Source organism: Mus caroli, chromosome 4 (genome assembly GCF_900094665.2).
Source record: "Mus caroli chromosome 4, CAROLI_EIJ_v1.1, whole genome shotgun sequence".
Taxonomy (NCBI): domain Eukaryota; kingdom Metazoa; phylum Chordata; class Mammalia; order Rodentia; family Muridae; genus Mus; species Mus caroli.
The window spans coordinates 105016837-105043380 of NC_034573.1; the positions used below are offsets into that span (position 1 = coordinate 105016837).

The 26544-nt window shown below is 48.3% G+C and overlaps 1 protein-coding gene across 2 annotated transcripts in view; it reads left to right on the forward strand.

The window, feature by feature from the left end:
• Window positions 1-26544, forward strand: part of Trabd2b (TraB domain containing 2B) — a 682282-nt gene that overhangs the window by 639709 nt on the left and 16029 nt on the right. For both annotated transcript variants that reach the window (XM_029476722.1, XM_021161098.2), the window contains exons 3-4: window positions 7138-7284; window positions 13367-13541. In XM_029476722.1, the coding sequence (XP_029332582.1) occupies window positions 7138-7284; window positions 13367-13541 (322 nt within the window). The remainder of the gene's footprint in view (window positions 1-7137; window positions 7285-13366; window positions 13542-26544) is intronic.

The following is a 26544-nucleotide window of genomic DNA, read 5'->3' on the forward strand; positions in this document are numbered from 1 at the left end:
TTTTTCTTAAAACTGTCAGTTGATTGAGACCCACCCACCCTATGGAGATTGACTCATTTTATTCAGAGCTTACTAAATTAAATATTAATCTGGCCTAAAAATACCTTTATAGAAATCTCTAGAAAAGGAGCTAGCCTACTAAATAAAAGGTACTGGCAAAAATACTCACAGAATAATGAAGTTAGATTTATACCTTTCACCTTGTATCAAACCAATTCAAACAAGATCAGAGACCTTAGTTTAAAACTCAAAACACTGAAATTTACAGGGAAAATATGGGGATGCCCTTCAAGATATTCAGAGAGGAAAGATCTTTTTAAACAGAACACCAACACCCAAGTGTCAACAGATTGAACTACATGAAAAAAAAAAAAAAAGTTCCTCTACAACAAAGAAAACAATAGCAGAGTTAGACAATCACAGAGTGTGAGAAAATCTACCAACCACACTTCAGACAAGATGCAAATATCCAGAATTTACAAAGAATTGCAGAAATTAAAAACAGAAGGAATAAAACTGCTGGTTAAAAATGGCAAGTGGACTAAATAGACACTGGAAAGAAGGAAAGAAAGGAAGGAGGGAAGGGAGGGAGGGAGGGGGAGAGGGAGGGAGNAGAGAGAGAGAGAGAGAGAGAGAGAGAGAGAGAGAGAGAGAGAGAGAGAAATAGCATGCCTTTAATCCAAGCACTCAGGAGGCAGAGGCAGGCAGATCTCTGTGAGTTTAAGGCCAACCTGGTCTACAGAGTGAGTTCCAGGATATCCAGGGCTATGCAGAGAAACCGTGTCTCAAAAAACAGTCAATCAAATAAACAAAAAGCATGTTCAGTATCCCTAGCCACCAGGGAGATGCATCACAGCCACCTTGTGATACCACCTCACCCCAGTCACAGTGGCTATCATCAACAAATCTATAACAAATGTTGGAGAGGAAATGGAAAGAAAGGAACCCATATTCATATTAGTGGGGATGCAAACTAATACAGCCATTGTGGAAATCATTTTGGAGATTTCTCAAAAACTTTGAAATTGAACTACTATGATCCAGGTATTTCCTTCCTGGGCACATACCCAGAGTCTATACCCTGCCATAGAGATATTGCTAACCGCATATTTATTGCTACTCCATTCACTATAGAAAAGAATTGGAATCAAACTCATTGTCCAAACAGATGAATAGATATGAAAACTCAGTATATTTATAAAATGAAATACTTCTCAGCTGTAAAGAAAAATGAAGTTTGAAAATTTGCAGGAAAATGGATGGGCTTAAAATGTACGATATTGAGTGGAATCACTCAATCACTGAAACGAACCACATGTTCTCTCTCATATGCAGAATATAGCTAATAATAAATGTATATATGTAAACACATGTACATGTGCATATAGGATAACATGAAGAAATGAGAGTAAGAAAGGCTGAATATAAGGGAGTGAGGAAAAACTGAGTTATAAAAGAGGATGCAAAGCTAACTGCTTTCTCTAATTCTGTCAAAGGCTGTTGTTTGCTTGCTTGGGGTGATTTAAAAAGTGCATAAAATATATCCAATATTGAAAGTGTAAAATTTAATGTGAAGCTCCACAGCATCCATTCTGAATACCAATTCTAGCTGCATAGAGTTTCACTGAACTGTACAGACTTTGGGTCTAGTTCATTTTCATGTGTGATGTTTTATTTGCAAGGATTTTTTTTTAATAATGAAAGCTTATTTTAGGAGAGGAAACATCTAGAGAAATATTTCACTAAATCTCTGGGACCTCAGCTGAGTCCATTTGACACATAATCACCATGTGTCTCCTCCTTGTCATCTTGGTACCTGTGTGCATTTCTTTAAGCCATAAGTTTGCTTCAAATAAGGACAGGGGCAAGATTGTAGCTCTGCTTAGCATGGATCAGTTGTCACGTGCACAACCAAAACTGTAATAGGCTTTCCACAGGAGAGGATGCTAGGCAGTCATCCACTTATTCTTTCCCCTTGAAGTCTTATAACTGCTGTGATGTAAAGTTAAGAACACTTAGACATCAAGGTAGAGGCAGTTAAGGCAGCTGTGTTACATGACAAGTGGATGAGAAAGCAAATATATCTGAGATAAATACACACAGACATACATTCACACTTACCTCTCACACAAAATAAACATAGTCAGGCCTGGGACTCTTGCCTAGCATCCGCAGAGCCCTGAACTCAATCCCCAGAACCACATAAACTTTGATTGGTGGCTCATGTCTGTATTCCTCACATTTGGGAAGTGGAGGACGGAGGATCAGAAGTTCAAGGTCATCCTCAGCTACATAGTGAATTCAAGGCTAGCCAGGGTTATACAAGACTATATTTATAGCAATTACAGTCTCTGTTGTTTGACTGACCACACATGATGGCCTTGTTACTGCCCCAATTCTCTTCTACCATCCATTCTGCATTTCCTTTGCTTTAACAAGAACCTCAGCTTCCAAGGTTCAGAACCTGGCTGGGGACCTAAAGCACCATTTCCAGGGTTCATGGAAGGACTTTTCTGAGCGCAAGTGCTGTCATTTTCCATTGATTCTAATCACAGGGCATGAGAGCACCGAGTCACAGAAGAAATCCTGTGTTCTATGACTCTCTTCACCCGCACTGTGGGGAAAGCAAACCAGTTCTCTTGGTGTTTAGGACCCAGCCTCCCACTGCCCTGGCTGTTCTGCTCGCTTTGCCTGTGGACACAGAAGCATCCCGATCCAGAGTAATCAGGAGGCAGCTTCACTGCCGACTCAGCAGGATCAGCACGGCATCTCCTCCATGCTGTGTAGTAATATTTTACTGGTGAATATGTCCTTCTGTGTATGCCTAGCAGGTATGCTGTGTGAGCGTGAGGCTTTTGTCTGTGCTGGCCTTGCCTAGGAGGTGCTCGGTGAGCATTGTCAACGTGCTTAGAACTTTGCTGTCATCACTCTGGGCTCCAGTCTGAGTAGAAGACCTCATTGGTCATCCCAGACCCTTAGCCTGAGAGCCAGGCCTGTCCCAAGAACCCTGGGTCCAAATCTTCCCTTCAGGTGACCAAGTGAGCATAGGCCTCAAGTCTACCATCCTATTCTATCTCGGACTATTTACTGGACTTTTCTGGAACAATAAACCTGTTTCTAGCCTCCTGGCGCCTGCCTTTCTCCACCATAGTAGTCTGTCTGATGACCTATTTAGATTCCAAGCATACATGCCACAGACGCCTCCGGCTTCCTTGTGTCCCATGAGACCTAGTGAAGTGGGGTGGTAGAAGATGCACAGGGTTTCTTGGCGACCAGGATGGCTGGGACTCCACACAGGCATCCAGGGGGAATGAGGCCTTCTACTCTTCACTCGGTGTTTGTTATTCCATGTCATAGCCTTAGCATAAACATTATCCTAGTGTGGGCCACTGAGGCTCCTTGTGAGGAAGGTTTGTTGTTCTAAGGTGGCTGAAAGTAGAAGGCACAGAGACCTGGGGAATTCTGGGAGTTGAAGAGGGAGGAAGAAGTCGGGGTAATACTTCATCCTAAAGCTTGTGCCTCTGTCACCCTGGTGTGAAGGTCAGAGGCGTGTCTGCCTCCTCCATGAGTTCCATGTGTTTACAAATCAAGTCCTATTTCTCCATCAATTTAAGTCTCTGCTGAAAAGCTGCTGGAAGCCAATGTTTAATGAAGGAAAGAAGGAGGGAAGGAAGGAAGGACAAAAGGAAAGGAGGGAAAGAGGGAGGGAGGGAGGGAGGGAGGGAGGGAAGGAGGATGGGAAGGAAGGAGGTAGGAAGGGAAGGAGGCAGGGAGGAAGGAGATGGGGATAGAGCTTCCTCTGCTTGTTGGAAGTACCAGGAATGCTCACAGAAGAAGACATACTCTTAAAGTCCTGTTTGTAGTAAGCCAGACATCTGAATACCTCAGCACTACCTTTGAGCTGTGTAGCCCATCACTCCCTCTGCTTCTGTGATACCCATCTGTACATCCCTGCTGTGTCTCTCCTTGACAAAATAGAGGGAGGTCCCCATGAGTGGTGACTAAGAGGACATGTGCCAAATGCCCATCTCATCTCCCCAGCCTTCCCATCTTGGGAAGGCATTTAATGTCTCTTTGCTGTGGGTTGTTTTTATTTTTGTTTTTGTTTTAATATTACATTGGAGCTTCTGTAAAGAATAAATGATGAATCCACTTAGGAAGTTTGCAATGCATACTAAGTGCTCAGTAAAGCCAGGGGTCTCTGTATGAATGTGTGATAACTCCTTTGTGAGCAGGAAGTGGGGAGCACATAATTCAGGGTTGCCATCCTTCTTTCTGCAGTGTTTCCTGAGTGTGTGACACTGGTGACATTGAGGTTCAGCAGGGAACACAAAGGCAGAGTGCTGAACCAACCCCATAGGATATGTACCTCCGAAGTGGTCTGTGCATGAGGAGTCTGTGGCAGGTACCAGATCCCACCAGATACAGCTAATGTCACAAACTAGCTGAGGCATGCAGAGAGCTCTCAATCTGTCAAACGGCCTGGCCTTGGCTTCCTGTCTAAGGCCCCAACAGTAAACACCCCTGGCTGCTTTACAATGATCCAGAGAAACTGGGTATGACTGTGCCCATAGACATCAGAAGGTCCTGCATCGTCCGCCTTTTAATCCAAGGCTGGGAGTCAGGCTTCTTGGGGTCCACTCTGCCCAGCTCACTGCATGGACTTATGCACACTCCATCCTACTGCCTGGAATGCTATCCCCTCTCTTACATTATGAGGGCACAAAATGAGATCAGGGGTCCTTAACCTGGCCTCCAGGGTCCCGAAAATCCCTGCAGCAAGAGAGCATTAAGTTCCACCCTGCCTCCTCTATATCAACATTTCATTTTTATCTGTTTCACATTCAAAACTCCAAATGAGATTCCTTTGGAAGACAACAACAATAATAACAACAATGAAAGAATTCTCCAGCTAAAAGTAGTTTGAAGCCTCTGTACCAGATGAGTTCTAAGGACCCTCTCTCTTCCAGCACCAAGCAAGGGAGATTTGGAGCTATTTCCTCCTAGGTTTTATTTAACAAACACATACTCAGAGCACACTTCATGCCAGGACTGTTCTTAACACCGTGCAGCCTGGAATATACTTAATCCCCTGGAATACCTCCCGGCTTCATGAAGACCTGACTTCATGAGTCAAGCAGGGTCCGGGGGAGACAATTACCCTCCAGCCAGGTCTTCTGGCGCCCAGGTGGATGACCTCATCCCAGGTCAGGTGGTGCCTTGGCCCAGGCTGATCTAAGAAGCAACAGAGCAGGTGTGTGTAGCAGCTGGGTGTGGCCACAGGAAGTCCCTCTGTCTTAGGCCCTCAGAGGAGGAGAGTGGATCAGCTCGACACGGACACTTTCACTAGAGGCATGTACCCTGTGGGAGGAAGTGCTTGTTGCCTTAGCAATGTCCACAGCAGAACACGTCACTGCCTCCTGTAATTCATCCCCAGCCACCATGCTGCCATCGACACTCTGCACCAGATGGCTGCAGATCTGATTTCAGTGGTGACAGCAAAAGCCCAGGGGCCTGGAGAAGGCTCAGACATGGGGCGAGGGATCTGACCTCACCTCCAGCCCTCTCATTAAGGGGAGCAGTGGGGGTTTCCTACAGCTCATGCTATCCAGTTCTCTTGCCACTAACAAACACAGAGGGGACCCAAGTGTGGCCTTATTGCCTGTGTCACTGTGTTGGCCTGGCCCTGTATACCTATTTCAAAAGCTTTTTATTCTGATTATATGTCTTCATGGGAATGTCTGCCAGAGCCTTTTAGATGTTTGTCATCGGGGCTTCTAAAGTGCCTTTGAACTATGAAGGAAACAGCAGGTCCCCAGGTTCTAAAGCGAAATGGAGATCACAGTGCCCTCTTTTCCCCAGGCACAATGCTGAGAGTTGTAGATGTGAGAGCCAGAAAACAAAATGCATTTCCTGTGTTCAGGAAACTCAACCTGCTGTGAGGCTGACAGTTAAACACAATGGAAAGCTAATATGCACACACTGGTGGAAGGAAGTGTGGTGTATCAATCATCTCTCACTGAGGTTGTGCTGTGTAACAATAGCATGCAGAGCTCAGCGTGCCAGGGCCAGTCGCTTTGAGGCTCCACCAGTCTTGCTGGTCTCATGGGTCTGGAAGTTGGCTATCTGTCCATTGGTCTGAGTGCCACTGGCTGTGTAAGTTTAGCTCTGTGTGTTTATCACCTTCCAGCAGGATGGAGTCAAAAGCAAAGAGTATATGAAGGGGACCGGCTTCAGCATACAGGTGCTTCTCAGGCTTTCTTTTGTAATGCTTACAGCCATTGTCCTATTGACTGAAGCAGGGCCAGCATCAGAATGTGTGGGATCAACAAAGCCCCTTGGTTGGCCAAAAGAGTCTGGGGTGCCAGCATCTTGGGATGCAGACTCCAGCTCAAGCCATGTGGGTAAAGTGTTTTCCATGCCTTGGGCCTCAATTTCCCCATCTAAAGTTGGGGTTGTTGGCCAGGCCATGTATGGTAGACTGTGCCTATAAACCCAACACTTGGGTAGTAAGACGGGACTGTGAGTTCAAGGCAGCTGAGGCTACATGATAAGAACCTGTCTCAAATAAACTAAATAAAATGGGGAAGCCAAAGCAGCTAGTCTCCCAGGGCTTGTGTATAAGACACCAGTGTTCTGTGGGAGACATAACCTTCCAAGGCCATAAGCTGCTTAGAAAGTGCCTGATTCCGGGAGGAAGGTGAGTTCTGTATAGCATTCCAAGTGACTCTGGTGCCTGGAAACAGCATCCCCGGAGCCAGTAGCCCAGAAAACAGAGATAGAGGATGCATCTGCTGAATGCATGGAAGGATGGGCTCCAGGGATCCAGCTCCTGAGACCTTCTGAGCCTTGATATAAAATTGGGGTTTTGTTTCCTTTGGGTTGCTGCTTGACCTCATTGGAGGGTGCTCTTGATTGTAAACTGGGTTTCCTTGACCTAGAACACTTCTAAGCAAATGAGAACAAAGGAGTCAAGAGGAAGACTCACTCCGAACTCCAAACTCAGATGGTTTGCTGTGCATATATATGCCTTCTATTTCACACCTGTAGCCCCAACGTTCCATGGGTGGAAGGCTGATCCCAGAGGCCAGCCAGTCTGTGAGCACAGCCCTGATGCCCTTCTTTCTCCTCGGCCAGGTGCTGTTTGCCCTGAACCAGACTCTGCTGCAGCATGAAAGTGTGCGGGCTGGGAGCCTGCAGGCACCCTACACCACAGAGGACCTCATCAAACACTACAACTGCGGGGACCTCAATGCTGTCATCTTCAACCATGACACATCCCAGGTGAGGCCCTCCTCTCCTCCTGCCCTGACGACCTCTGCACCACCAGCTGCAAAGACCTAGAGATAGGCCTACATGATCCCACCTGGAATTTATCAGATGCCTACTGTATAGTGGGCATATATATGCTTCTTTCCAGCTATAATAAATAAGAGCTACTGTTGTCTCCTTTATAGAGGGGGAAACTGAGACTCAGAGAAAGCAAGATACTTACCTAAGGCTGTACAGCTTACTGTTAAATTAGCAAGAACGGCAACTTGAACCAGAAGTCCCGCAGACAGGTTTATACCAAGTTACTATGAAATTGGCCTTGTATCTATCTATCTCAGAACCTTCTTCCTTGATTCAAATCCTCAAGCTAAGATTACAGACAGGCTAGCAAGACCCCAAGTAGGGCCCCAAAGGATTAAATTTGGCTTGACCCTGCCCAGACTTTACCATGCCTCTTCATTGATCTCCAACCAATTCCAGGACTCCCATTCAACATTCAAGGTCCCCTAAAATGTGCCCCCTGGTGGCCTTGTCACAGCCTACACCTCCACTCCCACCAGCACCCCAAGCCTGTGGAATTTGGAGCTTGTTTTTCAATACCTCTGAGCCTTTATCCAGGTTCTTCCTGCCCTGGATTTCCTCCAACTTATCATGGATTAAACTTACCTACTCTGAAAAACCTCCCCAGTCCCCTGGATGGAATCAGATACCTCTGAGGCACCAGAGTTTCTCCCAAGGTTTCCTCTGTTGTGTGTGGTATTTTGATGTTCATCCACTCAGAAAGCTTGGATTAGGCACAGAAGGCATTGTCCCTTGTTTGGACCCTTGCAGCTTTCATTTTCTCAGGGTGAAACAAGCCAGCCTCTGCAGTAGCCTGTGTGTTCCTCCTGTTCTGTCCCCACTCCAGACCCCATCTCCTTTATACACACCAGGAGCAAAGTCCACATTTTATCCCAAGAGCCCAGCTGTATGCTTCTACCTTCTCACTGACTTCCTTCAGCATAGATGCTTCTGCCAGGTGCCACCACAGAGCACTCTCCTCCATCTTCAGGGATCCCCCAGCTTCATAAGACTAGCTCCATCCACTCTGTCTGAACTGCAGCTTGAACCTCCCCTTCTCCCCCAACTAAAAAACCTCTTATTACTTTATTATGCTCCGCTTTTCTCCCATGGTCTGGAAGACCATCTGACACAACATACTTTCATTAGTGACTACTTATTGTCTGGCCCTTCCCACTGGAACACAAACTCCATGAGGGCAAGATTTGGGTCTATCATTCATTCATCTATCCCCTCTGGCAAGAGCAGTTGCCAGACTAAAGTAAGACTCTGTATATATTTGTCAAACAAATGAAATAGTTTGAAAATCTGTGGCCACAAAGGTATATGGTGCTCAAAGGTATATGGTGGGGAGCCAGAGAGGATAATTCTCACAAGGAGATTGGGAGACCCAGGAAATCATTGTCTCATATAGAAACCCTTGCTCTGGGGATAGAAGAGCTGCAGCTATAGCCCAATACTCATTTATACGGGACTGCAGCTGGGGCACTAAGTAACAATTGCTACAAAGTCAGAGGCCACAGAAGAACCTACATTGGCCGTGGACAAAGGAGGAATGTTCCAGCTGTGAGCACAGTGCACAAGCAAGCCAGAGACCCAAAGGAGAGGCAATGGGGAGAGTTCTGGTTGGAGGCCAGCCAGGCTGGGGCCACAATGTTCTGTCTGTGCTTGCCACCCAAACCCAGACACAGGCTCCCTGAAGGCAGGGTTGAGCTGCTCATCCCTTGGTCCCCACTGCTCTGGAGACCATTTGGCGCCTGTTGTAGAGTGCTTGCCAGTGAGTGACTGTCATGCACATCACTGTAGGTACATCATGTACTTAGAGAAGCTTAGAGGATAGAAGAAGGAGCCCAGCCCTTACTGTGCAAGGCTCCAGGTCTGGGGACTCTAGTCTCGAGGTAGAGGAGGGAGGAGAAGAGGCCAACACTGTGAACTGAAGGGACCCTTACCAGGGCCCCACTTCTGGTGAGCCTCACCCTAAATCCACTAGGGGCAAGGTTTGGGAGGTGACACTACACAGCAGAGAGGTCTTGGTGGCAAGTTGAATAACTGGCTGTGATGCGGCTGGCCTAAGAAAGAAGGGTGGACAGGACAAGGCCTATGGCTGACTATAAGCTGGAGGAGAGAGGCACAGGGTGAGCTTGGGGGATGGTCAGCTCTGTTTTCCTTTGAGCCTATGTCCAGAAATACTGCAGACCTCTGATGGCAGTAGCCACGTCCCCCAGTAATTGCAAATGGTCTAGCCAGATTTGAGTCATAGTCCAGGCTCTATATGGAGTTCACAGAAAACCTGCCCCACTGTGCAGAAAGCCAGGGTCATGAGACTTGGACCATACCCTTACACATCCTTCTATGTGAAGCTCTATCGGCAGCCAGGGGCCTCAACAGTCTTGAGGTCTGGGGATCTGGAAGCTTTAGGGCTTGCCCCCCTGCTGCGGTCAGGAAGATTTCAGGGCAATCATAAAGTAGGAACTAAGCTTGTTAGTGGAGCTTCCCAGGTGAGAAGCTGACAGGAGGATCTGAGGGTGTCTCCAGAGGGCATGGTTTGCATAACAGAGAACAAATATAGGGTGGGAATGCCATTATGAGTGGGAACCCTGAGGTGTTAAGTCAGAGAGGATTGTAGCCAGAGAGATGCCCTGGCTGCAGTGATGAGATTGATAAAGTAACCTTTGGCAGCCAGGATGGAACAGGGCCTGAGGCCCAGTGCCCCTTACCCACTAACTGTATACCTCCTCACTCCTCCATCCCCATCCTCAGCAATGAGTGCTCCCTGATGCTACAGCTGCAGGCCACTGGCTTTGTTAGTGTTCATAATGGGAGGGCCACTCAGAAGTCCTCCCTGAGAAACCTGTGGTCCCTACCCCCCTGAGGGGCACAGTAGCCACAGATATGTTTTATTCAAACAGTAGACAGTAAAATATTATTACTTAGAGTCAAGATAATTGATAGGAGTGCAGCAATCTCCTTCAACCATAAACCTGGGCTGACCCAGATGAACCAGACCACATAATCACACTTCAAGGCCCCTCTGTAAACCCTGTTTCCCTCCCTGCCCTCTCCCACTGCATATCCCATAGTTCTTACAAGAATGGCTGACTCTTCCATGGGCCTAGGAGTCTCAGGGGAGACAGCAAAGGGTACCGAGGTAGCCTCTAGCCTGACATGGGGCAGGACCTAGGGAGGCTCTCAGAGGATATTTGCTGGGTAGATGGGTACAGGGAGATGGGTAGTTGAGTATAATCAACAGACCTGGGCACTTGGCTATCCCTAGCCACAGGTCAGGGGAGCCTACACTGAATCCCTCCCCCATGACTTCACCCCAGCCCTGCCTAAACCGTATCTTTGTCACCCCATCACACACCAATCTCTCTCGAACTCTAGGTACATTCCATGATCTATTGGAAATGTTATCATATGCCCTCCACTTAAACTTGTCATGGGAGATTTAAGGCCCTAGACAAGTCTAATGACATCATTAATTTGCTTCTCCCCCAGCCCTGGCCCAAACCCAGGCCCCATTCTTGGCATGGGGCCAAAGCCCATCATCATGAGACACTAAGAGAGTGCTAGGCAGTGGCTGGGAAGCCCAAGGGAAGCTGAATATCCAGTCCTACTTCTTCATGGTTTTGAAGTTTCACTCTTTCTTGTTCTTATAAATAGCTTAAGTCTCCCTGGGGAATCCTTATGCAGATGCACTTTGTGGGCAGGAAGCAGAGCAGGAAGGAGGGGTACCTGCTCATAGATCCCATGATCCACGGAAGAAAGAAGGGGATCAGGTCCTCTTCCTTCACTTCTGTCTGATAGTTCTAATGACCATCTGTCATCTCTATAGGACACCTGTCCCTGATAACCCATAACATCACATGAAAAGGTGACAATGCAGGATGCCATTATACATATATTGTGTGTGTATGTGATGTATATATATATATATATATATATATATATATATATATATATATATATATATATATATATTCACAGTGCCTTACTGTGCTAGCATCTTCCAAAGCTGGTCTCATTAAATCCATGTAAAAGTCATGTATGTCACCCTGTTACCAATGAAGAAAGTGGGACTCAGAGAGACCACATGACCTAGAGCGCACCAGGCAATGAGCTGCACTGGCTGTGTGACTGCAGGACCTGTGCTCATCAACACTCTTCCTCAACTGCCACTCATCCTGCTCATCCATCCACTTGTTCAGTGACTTAACAAACACTAACATGTAGTAAAGCTTGGCCTCCTATCCTCTCCCAAACCCCATAAATGGAGAAGAGCCTTTGAGAGGTGTGTTTCTGGAAATAGTCCTTCTAGTCGTAGCCTCTCTGTTCTCCACCCTGACTCAAAAATCTTTAGCATCTCCTGGAACTACATCAAGTCAAGTGTGACCTATTTCATCAGAGCTGCCAGTCATTCCTTCCAGTGTGGAGGAGGATAAGAACTCCATTCCCTCATTTGTCTATCTGCCAAGCAAGCAGTCTCTGGGTGCCAGCTCTGTACTGGCCTAGGCATGAGCAGGGCTGCTGTGCACATTGTACATATTGTGCACTACTCAGGCTGAGACAATCACATCACTTCCTTCTCCATCCCAGAGCAGTGGGCCCGGCTCCTCTGACAAAGGAGCTGTAAGATGCAGATGCTCTTCCTATCCATTTCTCTCACTTGTTCTTGGCCAGCAGAGCAGAGGCAGATGTCCTGCCCTCCTCACAAACCCTCAGGGTTCAGGCTGTTGACTCCCCCATCTTTCTCAGAAAGGATGTTGACAACTCCTCTGTGGCTGTAAAAAAACATGTGCTTGGGTAAAAAGCCATAAAAATTGGCTTTTCTAGGGGACTAAGAGCTCTAGGAAGTTGGGATCTTTGGGTCCAACCTCCCCTCATGTTTCAGTCAGGACTAGTATTTTATGATTTGTACTTAGTTAGGTGATAATGAGGAATATCCTATGAATAGAAGCTTGGAGGGATGGGGAGAAAAGGCAGTGTGATTTCATTCACTGCCTTACTTTCCCCAGCAGCTCCATGCACATGTTGAAGGAGATGGTGCTAGAATGGCTGGACCTACCTTCCAGGCCAGAGAGATGAAACAATAAGAACAGAACAACCCAGAAGGGGCAGTGCATTCTTACATTCACATTTGACCCCTGATAGGCATCTTTTATGTAGCAGGCCCAGGGGACTTGGAATGACCCGACTTTGTCCTTAAACTCAAAGATCCCTCTGCCTAGTTCAAGAGTACATCCACAGAGCTGTTGCCAGGCCTCAGGCTGTGTGGAAAGTGACATAGTAGGGAGGGAAAAGGACCCAGAACTGTAAAGATGGACAATCTCTTAGCAGCTTATCCCACAAGCATCAGTCTGGAAGGATCTGTGATCCTGGGATAGTTTTCAAGAAGTTTCTGAAAATTTGAAGACAGATGGGCAGACAGTGGCTCAGACATGGGAAAAGGTGAAAGTTCTGCCCTGCTCATCTCTGTAGAGCAAAGCGCTGAATGAGGCCACAGTAGTGACCCTCATCTCCTTTAATCCCTCCCATCAGTCCTTCCTACAAGTGAGAGTCAGGGCTCAGCAAAGCAGAGTGGCTTGTTCACTATACCCAGCATCAGAACTGAATCCAAAGCTCAAGTCACCTTCACCCCAAGCCCTATGGCCTTCTTGCCATAGCTGTCATTCTCACCCTCTTGCTGAATTGGGTTCCTTGTCCACATAGTGCTGGATTCAGGGCTGAAGGAAGGACATAAGGAACCCAGCATAGTCCCAACACCCTGGGTCCCAACCTCCAGAGAAATACCAGGCAGACCTGGGTGTAGCTCCACTATACACTGGCTGTGATCACAGGTCTCAAGCTCGTTCTCTCTCAGGCTTGCTTCACATGTACAACTGTAGCAGTGCTCATCTTTGAGGGTATGAGGGTTGGTGATAAACAGGAAACAGAGAGCGTGCTCTAGGGCTTCAGAAAGGTAAGTCGCCAGTCCTACCTGGGGTTTATCTGACATGTGCCCTGCTCCATCAAAGCACCTGTCTTACCATTGCAGCTACCCAACTTCATCAACACCACCCTCCCACCTCATGAGCAGGTGACAGCCCAGGAAATTGACAGCTACTTCCGGCAGGAGCTCATCTACAAGAGGAATGAGCGAATGGGAAAGAGGGTCATGGCGCTGCTACAGGAAAACCAGGACAAGATCTGCTTCTTCGCCTTCGGAGCAGGTTTGGCTCTGACCTCTACTTGTCAAGGGAAAAGCTGAGGCCCAGAAGAGGGTATGAAAGCCACATAGTACCCAGTAGCAGAGCTAGGACCCTAGTGCTTCCCCAGCTTCTGAACCACATGTTCTCTAATAGCATCTCCCTTGGCAAGGGAAGCAACCCCTGCCCAGTACAAGTTAACTTTTTCAGCTCCTTCAAGTACCAGGTGGATATATATGAGACCTAAACAATCTTTCAGTGCTCATCCCATCCTGTACCCACTCAACCTAGAACCAGGGCTAATCAGAAGGGTCTGTGGCCTTATGAGTGAGGAAGGGAGACAGCCCACAGTTGTAACTCCAACTCCAACAGGGCCATATGTCATGTTACCTTAGCTGGTACTTTCTCAAGGGTTCAATTTTCCTCTTCTGTTAATGGGAAGGACAGCATCAACAATTTGATGAATCTAAAGTATCCAAGTTATAGTGTAGTTGTAAGGATGTGTGACATTTAAATAACCTTACATATGGTGGGGACCCAGAATGGCACCTGCAATCATCATTATCACCATCATCATCACAATTATAATGAACTTAAGCATCACCATGGCAACACAGGGCATGAGCTAAATGTTTCTGGGGATTTTCCTTCTCCTGCAAAGGGATCAGAAGATGTCTACACAGGGTTCCTTGGGGCCCTTAATCTCTGTTCCTCTTTACCCTTCCTGCTTTTCTCTGGCTGTCTCCAATGGCTGCATTGGGGCCAGGATTGTATGCAAGTTCTGAGTTAGTCAATTTTGGTTCTGTGATTTATAATAACTATTTACTTGTTGCCACTTAAATGTGTGGAATCCACCTGTGTTCTGTGAAAATTTTAAAATAACTTACAGCTGGGTGTGATGATGTACATCCATAGTCCAAACCCTCTGGACAGAGAGGTAGGTAGATCTATGAGGCCAGCCTGGCCTGACTAGTAAGTTCAAAGTCAGCCAGAGCTATAGAGTAAGCCCCATCTCAGACAAACAAGATGGCAGCTTATAGATATGCTCATCAGTCCACTGCTCTGCCTCTCTTCCTATAGCCTTTACCTACACCCTCCAGGCCAAGCAGTCAGTCCAAACCACACGGGCACCTGTGAATATTTGGACTCTGTAAATGGGGCTGTCCACAGTCTATCTCTGTACCTCCTCTGCCCCCATTCAGCTCCAAGGATGTTGAGGGTCAAAGTCAGGAGTATATTTATCCAAGCTGTTCTTCCCACTTGTGAATCTCCATCAAAGTGAGGCTCATAGGAGAATCTCAGACATGGATGCAGGCCCTTGGAAAATAGCTCATAAAGGCCATGGAAACTGCACAGAGAGAGCTCTGGCCCATCAATGGCTCTGGTATGTTCCACTGCAGCCTCCAGCAGGTCGTCTCCCCTCTTATACCCTCAGTTTGCTCACTTAGACAGAAGGCTCTGACTTTGACTTGAATTGTCTTGGATTCCAGGCTGTCTAGAATTCTGGCACAAGTGTAAGGGACAGGTGGAGCCTCCCAGGGGATCTGGGAGGGGCCTTCTGAAGGAACCCACAAGAACAGAACCTATACTAATACATGGAGATGGGAGTATCACTCTCCATCTTACAGAATATCTGCAGGGTCCCTGGTGTGAGCCATGTAGCCATGAGGACTTGTACAAAGGAGTGGCCCCTCAGCACCTCTTCTCTTAGTTGCCACCAGCCACCTCTAGGCAGTGTATTTTGTACTAAGTGGCCTTAAGTGGATGCAGTATGGCAGCCACTGGAGTCCCCTAGCTCCCTAGTTACTCAAAGAGAGCACAATCACTGAGGGAAGCCAGTGAGAGAGCAGGATGCCCCTCAAGAACAGGCCCAAGATGATGGTGGTCTTTGCACCAGCTTTCTCCTATGGCTGAGGAAGCTGAGAACCTAAAGATACAGAACACTGACCTTCTCGTGATGCTCCAAGTCCACGGGGCACAACAGTCCACTTAAGCTCTCTTTCGAATCAAAGCATCCTGGAAAACAAAATTGTTAGGGGTAGCAGCAGGAAGGGATCTCAAGGCCCTTACTTGGCAGCATTAAAAACTGGTAGCTATGTTTAGTCCCACATCCATCCACATTGCTTTTATATGGGAAACAGTTTGGCAAAGTAAGAGATGAGGGACGGGGTGCTGCCAAGTTTAAGGCAACTTCTGTGGCCTTTTTAAAGCCTCATTACCTAAGTGAGATGGCTGAAGCTGCCAGTATAGAAAGAGGGATTCAAAAAGGGTATTAGAGGAAGGACTAGAGGAAAGGGAGAGAGTTGATCTCCAGGCAGAAGAGGGCAACTCCTCGGCTAAAGCGTGTATGAGCAGGTAGCTGAAGACTTCCAACCAAGTCCACTCTTTCAGCTGAAGATGAAGTTGAGAAGAGGGGAAAGCAAAGGACCCCTGGTTTGAAGAGGGGAAAGCATTGGACATGAATACAAGAGAGGCTGGGACAGGAAGTTCGGGTGGAATTAACTCTTGAGCCATTTGTGATTAATTGCTATCATGTGTCTAGAGTGTGATGCTCTAAACACACACACACACACACACACACATCAGAGCCCAGCATAAAAGAGTCCTCCTGACCCATCTGTAATGTCTCCTGGGACAGAGATTCCAGCAGGTGCCTGTCATGCACTTGGTTTCCTCTGCTGGCAGCGAAGGCCCATAACCCTGACAAGTTGCAGGTTGTTAGGATTTCTCTAGCAGCACCCAACAACTAGAATTTAAAGATGGGCACTGTACCCAGCTGCCTCCTGTGTGTACCTGCACACTGCCTGCTCAGTGACCATCCCCGTATGTGTAAAGTATACCACGGCAAGGCCCACAGTCTCAAAGACACAGTGAACCAAATCATACAGAATTGAGTATATTCCATTCATTTCCATTCAGTCCCAGGGCATCTTGGGGGGGCGGGGGCTTAGACCTCAGCACTAGGAGGGAATGGCAATGTTAGCCTTCGTTCTAGGAAAAAAGATTTTCTCGGTCCGTTTATTTGTTCAGCCATCCAAGGATCTTGTAGCATTTTTTTTAATAATAAAATGCATGATTCAAGAACTGGAGGAGCTGAATTGGAATCCAGCATGAGTCACCAGCAGGTTGTGGGGTGGGGAAACAGGTAACCTCTGGGGCCCATTCATTTCCAACTCTAGCAGTTGGAAGTTGTCCGTTTCTGTGTCCCTAGTATAATATAGTGTGAATAAAACTCCAACTTCTGGCACTTCACAGTCCTGGGACCTCGGCGTTCTACTGCTCTAATTGCCTGGTTGCAATATCCTGGCGCTCTAGTCTCGTAGCATTCCAGCATGGTTGGTTCCAATTGTTCTTGGAGACTTGGGAGTACTGTGGAGCCTTGCAGAATCTGGACATGACTTCCAGGGCAGCCACCAACTGCCCCACAGGAAGCAAAGTCCAGACAGAAGGCAGGCAGAGTCAGAGACAAGAACCTATTGCTCTGAGTATTGGGACATCCGGGACACTCAGTCTTAGGCTGCTGAATGGCATTCAGAACCACACTTGCGGGCCTGAGGCAGGAAGACATTAGTGGTAAAGATTTAAACTTCATGGAAAGGAGATGTGTCATTAGCTAAAGGCAGTTGTATTGGCTGAGACATAGCTCAAAGATAAAGCATTTGCCTTGCATTAATCCAGCACCACCAAAAATGAATGAATGAATGAAGCAACTGCTTCCTGTACACTGTCTTGCTTGTGCTTGACAATCCACTCATACAAGCATCATGCTCAAGGCCTCCTGTAAGGATAGGATAGCCCTTCTGTTCCATTTGGCAGACAGGAGAAGATCACACAGGAAACATGAGAGCCTCATAGCTCCAGTGAGGTAATGGTGATTACTTTGTTGGGGTGGCCTGGCTCCCCAAAATACCCAGCTGATGCTTGAGCCCTCTGTCCTAAGCTCCCACAGTGTCCTGGAACTTCGTTCTCACACTCTGCTCAAGCACTGTCATCTCTCGGCTCAAGTTGCATCCCCAGAACTTAAGATGTTCATCCCTCCATTGCTGAATGAATAAATGAATGAATGAATGAATGAATGAACGAATGTGATGCCCTTAGGTATGCAAAGCAGAAGTGCCAGCCACCCCTATGTTATCCCAAGAACATCTGAGTCAGAACCTAAGTCTCTACACCATGGTAGGAACTAGGGGCTCTGGCAACACTACATCTACCTTTTGGAAGGTGGGACTACAGTAACAAATAAAAGGTGTGAGAACTCACTAGAAAGAGAGTCCTAGGTCCCAATGAGCAAGCCACACAGGCTGAGGCAGGAGGCAAAGGCTTAATGCTAAGCAGGGTTTCTTGGGGGAGGGGTTGCAAATGGTGAGAAAAAAATCTGTGAGAAACGTAAGCCGCAGCAAGAGTTAACTCAGGGCCATGAGGATGAGAAAGGGAAACAGAGCTGGGTGACATGGAAACAAACAGCTGGCCTTCTGAGATATTCCTGTAGTCTTCCCAGAGTCCTTTCCACTCCCTCTGCACAAGGGACTCACAAGAAGTGAGGCATCGGGTTCCTTCCTTCATCCCACATCCCATGCTTGTTGGCAGAGGTTGACTCAGAGAAGGGTTCCTAAAGAAAGTGAGAGCTGGTTGAGGGATCCCTAATGCATGTCCAGAGGCCCTCTGGTTTTTCTCATCATCCATAGCCCTCAAGACAAGACCCATCCTTCCCTGCATTTCACCTGCTTCCTCTACTCACCGCCTTTGGGACAGAAGCCCCTCGGAGCTCACAGACGATCCAAGGACAGCCAGCCAGTCTGGAATGGAGGCTGCACTCCCAAGTAGTTTCTTCCCCTCACCTACAGCACCCACGTTTGTCCTGCTTCCCAACACAAACATGAGGCTATACCTTCCAGAAGTGCTTCAGACTTTCCAGCAGTGCTGAAAAGAGCACTGTCACCCCACTCCACACATGCATCTAGAGCTGCCATCTTTGCAATGGCCAGAGCCATTCCCACTCAACTCAGAGCAACCTGGCAGGCAGAGCAATACTCCCTTCTGGCTTGTGCCTAGTTAGCCTTCCCTTGAACAGGAAGTCAATAGGAACTGTAGGCCATGTCCCCCCAGGTTGTCTCCAGGGATGTGCTGTTACTAGAAGATCTGAGAATCCCAGCTATGGGCTCAGCTGAATAATGCCAGGAAAGCAAGGGAGGAAAGTGATAGACTAGAGTGTGGCCTTTGAAACTAGGCTGTAGGACACCCCAGATTTCCCCTGAGAAGTAGCTCTGTATGGTCAGCACCTTCATTTCTCCTGGTCTCAGAGTTCCCTCTGTAAGTGGCCTGAGAGCCCGTGAGTAGCACATGAGTGAGTGGCTCATTGCCAGACACAGCTTAAACAGCCTGTCACTGGCAATAGAACCTTGTATGGCCACTACTACTCCCGGGTCCCTGGTTCCTCCAAGTCTACAATGCTCCAAGAACAGGGCTCATTTCACAGCAGATGAAGAGCTAGAAAAACTCTGTAGCACTGCATGGAGATCTCAAGAACTTAGGTTGGTGTTAAGTAAGAGTGGGGCTCAGGGCAGCGTCTTTGAGTTTTATCGCTGTGAAGGGACAACGTGATCACAGCAACTCTTATAAAGGAAAACATTAGTTGGGGATGGCTTATAGTTTCAGAGGTTTAGTCCATTATCATCATGGTGAGAAACATGGGTGATAACCAGCAGACATGGGGCTGGAGAGGCAGTTGAGAGGTCTACATCTTGATCCATAGACAGTAGAAGGAGACTGTCTCAATGGACATAGCTTGAGTATAGGAGATCTCAAAGCCCCACCCCCACCCCCAGTGACAAACTTCCTCCAACAAGGCCATACCCCCTAATAGTGATACTCTCTATGGGCCAAGCATTCAAATACATGAGTTGGGGGGGGGGATAGCTATTCAAACCACCACAAACAGGATGAGCCTCTGTCCCTAAATATGTCTCTAGCCAACAGGAGGTCCTAGACCCTGGGATACTGAACCTCAGGAAAAGCCGGGGATTACAAAGAGTGATTGTCCCAGTCACAGCTGGGACCCAAACTCATGAAGGCTATTGTGAATCCCACCCTAGACTAGCCTGGACAGACACAGCAGTCATTGCCTGTCGCTGTGGTAATCTGGCACCATAGAGAAGAGGGCCACAGCTCATTCTTCTTGGCCTCCCACAGCCTAGCATGCATTAGATGCCTGCAAAAGTCCTCCGGACCAGCTAGCCAAAGCCTCAGGGGCTTCTACCTCACTCTGAGTGACCTTGAGTCACCCTCAAATGGCAGGTGCCAGCAGAGACACAGCCTCCTGACCTCGGAGCAGAACGTTAACTTTGAAAGCATCTGATTCAAATGACCTAAAAGCTTCAAGCTCAAAGTTACAGAACCAAGCGGATGCCTTGATGAGGGAAAAGATGCTTTCTAAGAGGAAATTCACACCCAGTGACATCCCGAGGAGGTTGTCCACTTAACATCTCAGATGGTGACAGAATCCCCAGGACACAGGCTGTTCCAAACAGGAGCCTCCCCAGAGCCCGGAGGCTGGGCATTGTCTGTGCAGCTGCCCCCACAAGTGCCTTGCTATGGACACACCTGAGCCATGGCTAGGCATAGACCCAGCTCTGCCGTTTATACCTGTGTGACATGGGCAAGTTGGACTATTGAGCAGCTGAAAGAGAAAATTAATCCAAACACGGCAGGCACATTCTGCCTGCAGGCAGTTTGTCACCCAGGGTGTTTGTGTCCACCTTTGTCACAGTGATGGCAAAGCAGAGTCAGTCTTTCATCCATCCCTGTTTCATTTTTTATTCCTGGCATCCCAGAAGCTTCCACACAGGAGCACAGAGCAAAGGCTACTAAAAGGAAAGGGGCTGTGGCTCCATCCCTGCATCACCAACTCCCAAGGATGTCCTTGTTTCCCTTGCCACACCTCAGGAAGCAGAGCGCTTCTCCAACCCTGTCAGACAATTGCTAGGGAAAATGCTGTCTGGTCCCTTCTAGAGTCTGCCCTCTTACCATCCTGGGGCAGTCAGAATTCCACAGTACCTTCCCCCTCCTCTTTCTCTTTATATTCAACTGCAGGACCAGTCACCATTGGCATCTTCTCTTCCCTCTGTGACATTCCCTGGTGCTGTGCCTCCACAGCTACCCTCTCCATCCTTCCTACCTCCTCATTCCCTGATCCCTGTGCCCCTTCATCACTGTCCTATGTGTACCTATCTCTTCCTTGGGTAGACACCACAGTGTGTCTCAGAACCTGGCATGAAGCTAGCTACTCAGACCACGTCAAGTCTGTCCCCAAGGAACTGAGAAGGCTCAGCCTTTTGCTGTGTGACTGCAGAGCAGGAAAGGAAGCCCAGGTCAGCCAGGTCCCCTCCACACAGCTCTGGATAGACTAGAAGCCCTGGTGCCCCTCATTATCCACCCCTCCTGTCACACTTCCTAGGGAAAACAAACACGGCTCTGGTTTGATATCCGGCCGGAGGCCCTGGCAGTAAGATTCGCATTTGAAAGTTTCCCTTGCATTAATTTCAGACGGAACATAAATACGGACTTGGGATGCCTCTTCCAGGAGGAGAAAACTGGAAACCCGCATGCTCACTGGAGAGAAAACATGTGTGCTGGCCGAAGGCACCCGCGTTACTCTGGAGCCTGTGCGGGGGGGAAACATCTGGTTCTCTCCTCCTCCGCCACCCAGCCCCCACTGCAGTCTTGAAATTGCCCAGTTAATTGGCGCATTGTTCATGCTGAGCACTTTCTCTCCAATCTGCTGAACCTTGGAAGGTACACACGTTTCTGACCATTCCCTGCCCCCAACCATGATCTTGGCATCTCTGCAGCTGCCAAGTACTTCAGAGTGGATGTGATGGAGCTTGCCATGAACTGGATCAGTTCTGGGGATGAGCCCCAAAAAGCCTTACCTCGTACCAGCTCTGTGACCTTGGGCAAGTCCTAGTCTCCTTGCTGAGCCTCAGTTTCCTCATCTATAAAGTGGGAGCACCTTCAGTGGTTACTTGAGGATGAAATGGAACAGTGTGGTCTGGAGGCTTCTAAATGTATTAAGGTCACCACCAGGTGAAACCATACAGTGTGTGTGTGTCGGGGGGGGGGGGAATGGAAGCCAGATGGTACAATTGCATATGGGGAAGCTGAGTCACAAAGAGGGAAAGGAAACTACCCAAGGCCACAGGGTTCATGGATGGGCTGAGTATTGTGCCCAGGCTCTGCCATGCCCTACCTACCCTTGCCAGAGGGTCAGGTGGGGCTGGCAGACTATGCTCTCTGTCCTCCAAGCCTTGTGCACTGGCACAGCACATCATACACCCAGAAGAAAGGAACCTCTTCTCAATTCTGAAACACCCTACCACCCCTTTCCTGTTTGTATGTAGATGTCTGTAAGTGGCCCCTGGTTTGTCTTCAGGAGACAAGTCCAGCCTCTCCCCATGGTGTTGAAACTCTGTACTCCCCGAGCCTGAATGTTCCTGATGACCATCTAATGCTGCCCATCCTGGGACCATCTCCCCAGTGCATCCTTTGCTGCCAACTCTGGTTCTCTCTCTCTCTCTCTCTCTCTCTCTCTCTCTCTCTCTCTCTCTCTCTCTCTCTCTCTCTCCTGGCTTCTTCCTCTTCCATTCTCTATGTGGGTTTCATCCCATCTCTGTCCTATCATATTCTTTCTCCCTCCCCCCATTCCCATCTGGGTATCTTTCCTCTTCCCTCTTCTCCCCCTGAAGTTGTTACCACATCTCTTACAGCTGGTCTCTGGCCTCTCTTCTCTGCCTTTCTCTTTTGCTTCCTGGGTCCTAAAGTTCTCTCCTCCCCACTCCCATTTCCCCCCTGTAATAGATAGTCCCTCTGCTTTTCTTCCTACTTCCCTCTTTGTGTCTCCTTGGCTCCCTGTGCCCTGCCCTCTCTTTCCTCTTCTGTTGTCCTCTCTGGACTCAGCAAATGAAATGGAACGTGTCTTCCTGCAGAGAACTGGCCAGAGAACAGCTGGAAGCTAATGCTGGAGGGAGATGCTGAGTGGTGGCCAGGAGCCCCAGGGAGGCTGGGCAAGCCAAGCAGGCTAAGCCCCAACATTGTGGGGCCCCTTTGGAAACCTTCCACCACCTTGCCTGCAGGTTCCAGCATGGGGGTGGTGCCTTGTTCAGAATTTCCAACTTTGGAGACAAGCCTAAGCACTGTCTGCCAACCCCTGGGGACAGCATATGCTGGACCCTGACTCTGGCCTGTATAGGGGCCAAGCTCCTAGGATTGGTGGGATCTTGAGGAGAGTCACCAAGGGCCAGGGCTGGGCTACAAGAATGGGGGAAACTTGGGTCTCCTGGGGACAGGATGAGATCATGGAAAGGATGTGGAGTAAAAGACTGTGTCACTCATTCATTCAACAAACATTTGTGGAGCCATGGTGGTGCGCCAAATTTGGGCTTAACTCTGGGGACAAAGATGAATCAGGCACGGCCCCGCCCTCAGAAAGCTTATATCCCACCTCCACCCCCATCAGGTGGCTCTGTGAGAGCACTCACAGAGTTACTCAGATCAGGGCTGTGGGCAGGTCAGGTTAGCTGTAGTTGGAAGGGACTGAAGAGTACTGCAGTGTGGCTGCAGGTGGTGGTGGCTGGATGGTCCAGTATATTTGAGAGGAAACATTCAGGGTCTCTGTTGACTGGGGGAGGATGAAGGTCAGGGTAGCTTGAGTAGCAATGTCCAGTAGAAGCACAGTAATAGCATGGAGGAGGGTAAGCAGGGTTAGTGAGCTCCTTGGGAGGGTTATGTGGAGATGTCCATGGGCCACTGAGTTAGTCATCACTACTGTGGGTAGCACAGGTGTGAGTAGAACAGAGAGGAAAGAGGCCAAGGGCAGGTTTCACAGCTCCTGTTTGGACTGGGAAAAAGAAAACCCACTAAGGGTGTCACCAGATGAGTAAGGACACGATGACGAGGGCACAGACCAGTAGGAGGCTTGAGCACTAAGAGGCTCCAACTGTGGATCTCATGAGACCAAGCACCAGAAAGGGTAAATGTCAGGAACACTGGCTGCGATTCAGGATTACATCACTGAGTTCTGGGCACAGATGATATAGAAGGGTCATTTCTAGGGTTGACAAGGAGCATAGAGGAGAAGTACCATTCTCCCAGGAGGAAGGATGAGAGGGGGAGAGAAGAGTGTGGCTCAGAGGAGGAGATGGTGGAAATTTGAGGTAGACCTGCTCGCTTTCTCTAAGTATCCCCAGACTAAGGAAAGCAATCCAATTCAGAAACCTTAAGGTTGAGGGAGTGCCAGGGCTCTTAAGCAGACATGGGAGACACCCAGAGCTCACAACAAAGCAGCATCCCTTGAGGTCTACACCTCAGAAACCACATAGAGTTATGCCAACTCTGGGCCCTCTGACAATCCACAGTATAGCCTCAGACAGTCAGTGGGTGTCACCTGCTTCTCCTGGACATCACACAATTTGGAGTTTTCACTGATAGCTCTTGAAGACTTCTGGGCAGATGTGGGGACCACAGTTGGACCATTGGAGCTTATCATTAAAGCCAGTTCTCCATGGACAAAGAGGGGGACTTACCTCATTGTCCAGAGCAGGGGCCATGAGTACCTGGCAGAGTCCTTCCTCCTGGGCATTAAAGAGAGCAACCACTGCTCTCTTCCAGCTCAACAGAGCCAAATGAGGGTGATAACTCCTACCTATCCAGGGACAGGTTCAGCTCCCTTAATTCAGCATCCTGGCCAAGGACTTTTACTCCCACCTCTCTAGGCTGAAGAGCTACAGGCTCATTTGACATTTTGGGGGAAAGACACCAGTGACAGGAAAGCTAGGGTCATAGGCTGTCTTAGTTGGTTTCCATTTCTGTAGTAAAGCACTGTGACCAAAAGCAACTTAGGGGAAGAAAGGGTTTATCTTACATTTCCAGGTAACATTTCATTGCCCAGAAAGGGTAGGGCAGAAACTGGAGGCAGGAACTGAAGTAGAGACCATGGAAGAATGCTGCTTTCTGGCTTACTTGGTTTGATTTTTTATCCAACCCACAGCCTCCTGCCCAAGGTTGATACCTCACACAATGGGCTGAGCCCTCCTGTATTAATCAGCAATAATAAAATGTTTTAAAGCCCCACAGACATGCCCACAGATCAATCTAATCTGATGAAGGCCATACTCCTTTGAAGTTCTCTCTTCTCAGGTGACTCTGCTCTGTGTGGAGTTGAAAGAAACTAACCAGCACACAGGCTGAGGGAGAGACTAGGATGTCAGCATGCCAGGTCAAAGTCAGAATCTGGGCTTCACAGTTCACACTGCGCTTTTGTCTCTCCTGCATAGAGACCCCTGCCTGCCTCATTCCTCCTCCAGTTGCACACACTGCCCTCCACCTGGACCTCTCATCCCACCCCATTCCCATCCTCACCTAGTAGCACTGCCTCCTCCAGGAAGTCTTCCCTGTCACCACACTATTGTAGATGTCTCACACACCTGCACAACTTCCTGCGGTGTCCTATGCATTGGAGATAGTGCCTTGATCTTAAGAGCCAGAATCTGAGACAGAGGCGCCGGACTAGGACTGTCATCACCATCCAAGCATGGGCTATGCAATAGTCAGTGTTCATTAAACCAATGGCATTAGTGTATGAGAAGAGAGAGAGAGAGTCAAGTAGAAAAGGAAAAAGAGGAAATGAGGAGGGAGTAAAGGGAAAGGGAAGGAAAGAAAAGCAAAGGAAGGAGGGAGGGAAAGGGAAGGAGGCAGGAAGAAAGGGGAAACATCTTTTCAGGGGATCTTGAATGAAACAAAACTTTCCCCTATGGACCAATGGGCTAGGGAAGCCTATGTTCATCCTGCATTTCTTTTTTTTTTTATATATTTACAATTTTTATTTTTTTTAATTTTTAATATTTTTATTACATATTTTCCTCAATTACATTTCCAATGCTATCCCAAAAGTCCCCCATAGCGCCCCCCACTTCCCTACCCACCCATTCCCATTCTTTTGGCCCTGGCATTCCCCTATATTGGGGCATATAAAGTTTGCAAGTCCAATGGGCCTCTCTTTCCAGTGATGGCCGACTAGGACCTGGAGGGCATTATCTTGAGTGAGGTAACACAATCACAAAAGAACTCACACAATATGTATTCACTGATAAGTGGATATTAGCCCAAAACTTAGGATACCCAAGATATAAGATACAATTTGCTAAACGCATGAAACTCATCCTGCATTTCAATCCCTCCCTCTGACAGAGAAAACTGAGACTCTGGGGGGTAGCCTACGCACCCAAGCGTTCAGAGGAAGTATAGCACAGGCTGGGATAGCACTCCTGGCATCCTCCCTGTGTGGTGATAGTTCCAGTAACGTCCAGGTAGAACCGCAGGAGCTCTGACTGGCCAGCTAGGGAAATATGGCTGTGTGTCAAGCTAGAGGACCAGAGGACTGAGGGTGGCCCCCTTGCTCCAACCACTGTGCAGGGCAGGTCCCGCAGACTCCCTCTGACTCGGGAGCTTGTCTGTTCCTGCCAGCTTGACCACTGTGTCCTCTGCCTCCCGGGGGCTGTCAGTGTGCTCACCTTCCTGCTTCTCACATGGCACCACTCATCACAAGCCATCAGAGTCGGGGGACAGTAATTAAATTCCTGCTTCAATACCCAGGATCTGAACTAAATGTGAACAGGAAGGTGTTGTTACCTGTGGGGCCACAAGGCAGACTCAGTATCGAGAGAGCCTGGAGCACTCGGGAAGTAAAGAGCAACCCAAAGTGCTCATACGACAAAGACTGAGGCCGAGAGGGAGGGAGAGGACAGGGCCTAACCCAGGCAGTTACTGCGTCCACAGTCACTTGGCATCCACAGGACTCTCCTAATCACCGGCTAAAATGTACAGACATCTTGCCTGTACCCTGGTGAGGGGAGGCCACCCCCCTTCTTCTGGGCCCTGGGCTGAATTATCCACCTGTGTATGTATGGTATCTCATACAAAACAGGTGTACCACAAATGCTTGCTGAGAGAATGAATAGTATCTGAGAGGTGAGAT